Source organism: Helianthus annuus, chromosome 8, assembly GCF_002127325.2.
Source record: "Helianthus annuus cultivar XRQ/B chromosome 8, HanXRQr2.0-SUNRISE, whole genome shotgun sequence".
NCBI lineage: Eukaryota > Viridiplantae > Streptophyta > Magnoliopsida > Asterales > Asteraceae > Helianthus > Helianthus annuus.
Genome location: NC_035440.2, coordinates 152,254,763 through 152,260,532, shown reverse-complemented (window position 1 = coordinate 152,260,532; position 5,770 = coordinate 152,254,763). Strand labels below are relative to the sequence as shown.

Below are 5,770 nucleotides of genomic sequence, written 5' to 3'. Positions count from 1 at the left end.
CTGACACTTGGGAACGCCCCCGTGCTCATTGAGCACGGGGCATGTTTTTTTTTGGGGGTAAAGGGTTACCCCGGTAAATTTTATAAATCACCAAACAAAAGAACAGGGTGTGCCAAGACACTGACACACACTACAAGTCAAGACAACCAAAACTAAACACAACCCACAACAAGACAACCAAAACAAAGCACAACCCGAAACAAAAAAACACGACCACCGAAGAACTATCTATCTAAAAACCCCCTATCGATATGATTTAACCCGGGTCTTCATTCAGCGCCCTTGCTGGGATCTGCCACCTCGTCACAATTCTGTTGTACTACACATGCTTTTGAAGCTTGAAATCCATCAACCGAAGCTGGACTGTGTGTTTAATCTTCTCGGCAACCTGACTCACCGAACCATGAATTCTGTTGAAGAGCCTGTTATTGCGTTCTTGCCAGATAAAATACGTCGCAGCCGAAACCACCAACTTACATACCACACGATCTAATGTAGTTGAATTCGAGTGCTGCTCCATCCACGCCAAAATTGAAGCCCAAGATCCAGTAACGGTATCCATATCAACCATAGCCCTTACGTTCATCCAGACCTGCGAAGCAAAATCACAAGAGAAAAATAGATGATCTCTTGAATCTCGATTATGCTGGCAAAGAGGGCAGCACATGAGCCTTAAGTTTGTTTCACTACCCGCTTCCCATACTCGCAGCCGATCCTGAGTTCGCAGCTTATTTTTTATAACCAACCAAAGGTGAAAAGAATGCCGTGGAATACACTGGCTGAACCAAACCATATTCACCCAGCTAATAGGAGTGTCTCGGTTACGAATATTGTGCCAAACTTCCAACGAGCTAAAATGTCGCTGATTGCCCTCCAAATCCTTCCAAACCGTTAGATCCTGTAACTGAGGATTAGGCATATCAAGGCTCAACCCAATCAAAACTGGATAGAGATCATACCACGCTTGAGGCCAATTCCATTGACCATTGCTGTCAAGCAAATCCGCAACGGAAGAACTGAGATTATAACCCGCATTAGCAATTCGTCTTGGAGTTATCATCGCCCTAAGAGGACTCAAGTGACACCAGTTGTCACTCCAAGCATTTGTTTGCCTTCCAGACCGAATGACTTTCCAAACGAAAGGCCGAACAATATTGCGAATGGATAGGATCTTCCTCCACCCCCAACTCATACTACCCCTACATTGAATCTCCCATAAATTCTGATCCTTCACTTTATAATCATAGATCCATTGCACCCATAATGACTTGCGTTTTACCAGAATGCTCCAGATATGGTTAGTGATTAGGGCTCTGTTTACATCCCCAACCCGCCTAATGCCTAGGCCACCCTCCTGTTTCGGAAGACAGACATCATTCCACGCAACCTTAGCTTTAACTTTACCAATATTACCCGCATTCCAGAGGAAGCGACGCAAACGTTTCTCCAGGTCATTTATGACACGTGCTGGGATAATAAAAACTGAGGCCCAGTAGATATGCATTGCTGAAAGAACCGAGTTGATAAGCTGAAGCCTTCCCGCAAAAGATAGAGTTTTTGTCATCCAATTGTTGATCTTTTTGTCCATTCGGTCAACTAGGACTTTACAATGGCTAGCGGTCAACTTTGATGAGATCAACGGCACACCTAGGTATCGAACAGGCAAGGAACCTTCCTGGAAAGGCATAATATTTAGAATTTCCTGTCGAATATGCTGCGGCACGTTACAGAAAAACACCGTGCTTTTTGCAAGGCTCGGTACCAGCCCCGACATTCTCGTGAAATCCTCCAGAGCGTTCTTGATCTTGCTAACCGAATAGGTACTTCCATGCACAAAAATAAACAAATCATCAGCAAACGATACGTTTATTATCTTTTGCTTCTTACAGTGAGCATGGTACTGGAACAACGAGCTTGCACTAGCGGCCTTCTGAAGACCTAAAGTGAGCACCTCCATAACAAGAGTGAACAAATACGGGGACATGGGATCCCCTTGACGCAAACCCCGTTTCCCTTTAAAGAAACCGTGAAGGTTGCCGTTTATGCTTAAAGAATATGTTGCCGTAGTAACACACGACATTATCCACTTCACCATTTTCCTATGCAAGCCAAATTGAAAAAGAATCCTCTCTAAAAACGACCAGCTCACCGTGTCATATGCCTTTTGAATGTCTATCTTGAAAGCACATCTAGGAGGGCCTTTATTTAAGTGATAATTGTGCATCAATTCTTGTGTTAAGAGAATATTATCAGATATCCGCCTACCTGGAACAAAAGCAGACTGATTAATGCTGACCAGCGACTCCAAACTGCCCTTTAATCTGTCCGTAATGATCTTACTGATACATTTATAGAGCACGTTACAGCAAGATATAGGTCGGTAATCTATAACCGAGTCTGGTGTCTCCACTTTGGGAATGAGAGCTAAGATAGTATGATTAACTTGTTTCAGCATTTGACCATTGTCAAAAAATTCCAAAACCGCATCCGTTATCTCATTACCCACTATTTCCCAAGCATGCTTAAAGAAAGCCGAAGTATACCCGTCAGGACCCGGAGCTTTAGTTTCACTTATGCTGAACATGGCCTTTTTCACCTCTTCACGGGTAACTTGTCTAACCATACTATTCGCATCATTTTGGTTTACCACATTAACGAAAACATCTGAGTTATAGATGTTCGACACCTGATCCTCCGTGCCCAAAAAAATCGCGTAGTGATTGACAAGAGCAGCCACCGCCTCTTCACCTTCAAACCGATTTCCTGCTACATCCCGAATACAATGAATTTTACTTCGGTTGTTTTTGCATTTGACTGAATTATGAAAGAAAGCCGTATTAGAATCCCCAGCACATAGCCACTCCACTTTTGATTTTTGTTTCAAGAAGCATTCCTCGTCATAGGCCGCTACTTTAAAATCATGAAGGCATTGTTGTTTCCTTTGTCGAACCTCTACATCCAACGGGTTCGAGTCCACCAATTTCTGAACTTCATCTAGGTTCTTTCGCAGCTGGATAACTTTTTTATGCAAGTTTCCTTGTTGAAAAAGGATCCTTCTAAGCCCAGGTTTCAGATTACGCAGCTTATTGGTCACCGAGAACATAGTACAACCAACAATAGATTTAGCCCATTCACGCTCCACACAAACTTTGAACTCAGGTTTGGAAGCTATAAAATTCGCGAATTTAAACGGCTTCGGTTTGTAGGAGGAGTTCACCTTATTCAGCTTCAAGATACAAGGGGTGTGATCGGAAACACGGGATGGATGAAAGATAACATAGGCATCCGGAAACATCTCCAGAGCCTTGATATTGCACATAACCCGATCAATTTTCCTAAGCAAACCAATACCTTCTCTCGGCTTCTGGTTCCACGTGAAATGAATTCCATGCCCTTTAACATCAACAAGCTCCGACTGTTGCACACACTCATAAAATTCCCGCATGCCTATCGATTTACTAGATGTCCCAAAAGACGAGTCATCAGTATGCAAAGCTGAATTAAAGTCCCCCATAACGTACCAAGCTTTGTCCGAACACAAGAGCTTATGCCGGCACAAATCTTCCCACAGGCTCCGACGATCTTGGTAAGTATTCTTCGCGTAAACAAAAGAACAGAAAACATTCGTATTATCAACTTTAGACCAAATTTGAGTATGAATGACCTGCTCATTTTGCGCTAAAACCATTACGTCCACCAGCTCATTATTCCAACCAAGAATGATTCTCGCACCCCGCTGACATAAATCTCCGTTTGATGTCCAGCTCCACCGTCTAAAAACTTTGTTACACACACTAGCCAGATTGGTAGCATTCACATGAGATTCTAAAATCGCACAAACTGAAACTTTATTTTCCGACAAAATCACACGAACCTCACTTTGTTTCAGAGGTTGGTTCAAACCCCTTATATTCCATGTAATGATGCTATCCATTAATACCGTTTTGACCGGGAGTGCTTGCCCCCTCAGAAACCTGATCATGACTAGCATTCTTCATGAAGTTTGCCGTCTCCGTCGGAATAATCTCCTCCACCTCATCATCCCTCTCAGATTGTTGCCCAGTATTATTAGTCACGTTCTTGTTCAACACATTGCCATCTTTCAGTTCTTGCTCACCAATTTCCGATAACGCTTCAAAGGAATTACGAGATTTAACACTATCCACCTTCTTCATGTTACCATTTACCTCCTTTGTACCTGATGTGCTCGGGTCCGATTTATTATACTTAGGCTTATATATAAATTTCTGCTTTTGTTTCTTTGGGACAACACCCACTCGAGCCACCTTCCTCTTATCCACGGTAAACCCATCATCATCCACTACTACTTGTTTGGCTTTCTTAGTATCATTCTTCTTATTTTCATTCTTCCTGCATGTTTGATCATTATGCCCGAATATGCAACATATCGAGCATCTCTGAGGCTTCCACTCATATTCCACATTAATTACTTCATTGATATATCCCTCCTCGTCAAGCTTTGGAATGGCAACAACAATGCGATCCTTAAGTTCATGATCTGCATTAATTTCAACCAAAGCCCTAGCAAAACTACTCCTTCCCCAGTTCTCCGAGCACATATCAGCCGTATAACCATCCAACCGTTTTGGTTCCCCTATCTTAGAAGCTAATAAGCTTAATCCATCATCACTATAGATAGCAATAGGCACATTATGGAGCTTTACCCAAACCGGCACAGATTTGATTCCTTCCTTCTTAAGACTAACGGACGGGGACCAGACATTAAGAAACAGCGGCATCTTCCTGATCAACCAAGGTCCACCTTCCAACACTTTTGCCATACCCTCCTTGGAGTCGAATTTAAAGAAAAAGAAACCGTCAGCGTTCATCATAAGCTTAGTAAATCCAAACTTCGCCCACACATTCTTGGCATAGTACTCAACAACAGGGAATGGCAGCCGATTACCCAAGAAGTAACCATATAACACATTAACAAACTTCTCTTGAACTTTACGAATTACCTCTCGAGGGATAACAACATCTGCATCAGGTTTCGTCTCTCCTGAATCCATCTTCCTGAAATTAACTTCCTTTTTTACAATGGACACATTCTTGACCCTATCCGCATAAGTCATCTTTACGGCTCCCTCCTCTTTATTCCGATCTTCAGCGTTACTTGCCTCATGGACTGGAACTGAGACCTTTTCCAGTTCGTCAATTATGTTAGATTTGGCTGCCTTTTTGCTTCTTTTTTTTTTGGGTAAGGGTTACCCCGATGAATTTTATTAATGAACCAATAAGAACAAAGGTGTGTCAAAGCAACACACCAACTAGGCTTGGCGTACCAAGCCTAGGAAAACAAACAAACAACCAAATTACCAAAACAACCACACAACATATCAAGTACTAGACTCAACCACGGCCAACAATACGACCGAAACAAACTCTAAACTAAACAACTACTAGCCCGGAACAGGATCATTGCTATCATTAATCTTCCAGATGCTGAAAATCCTTCTCCTAGCCGATTCCAGCCGAAACTTGAATCCCATCAGTCTTAAACGAACTGAGCTTTTAATCCTCTCCGCAACTTGTATCTCCGTCAAATGAGATGAGCTAAAAAGCCGACTATTCCGCTCTTGCCAAACATAATAGGAAGCCGCAGCAATTACCAACTTACAAACGATATCATCCACTTTCTTAGACTTGGATGATTGATCAATCCAACCCATTAAGGAGTTCCATGTATTGTCAACACTATCTAAATTCACCATGCTCTTCACATTTGTCCAAACTTTGTTCGCAAAGG

The 5,770-nt window shown here is 42.5% G+C and overlaps 1 protein-coding gene across 1 annotated transcript; it reads right to left on the bottom strand.

Annotated features, from left to right (window-relative positions):
* Positions 1-3,926: 3,926 nt before the first annotated feature.
* On the bottom strand, positions 3,927-5,096 carry LOC110870630. Its single transcript, XM_022119811.1, has one exon. It carries the CDS (start codon positions 5,094-5,096, stop codon positions 3,927-3,929), a length of 1,170 nt encoding a protein of 389 aa, XP_021975503.1.
* Between the last annotated feature and the right edge of the window lie 674 nt (positions 5,097-5,770).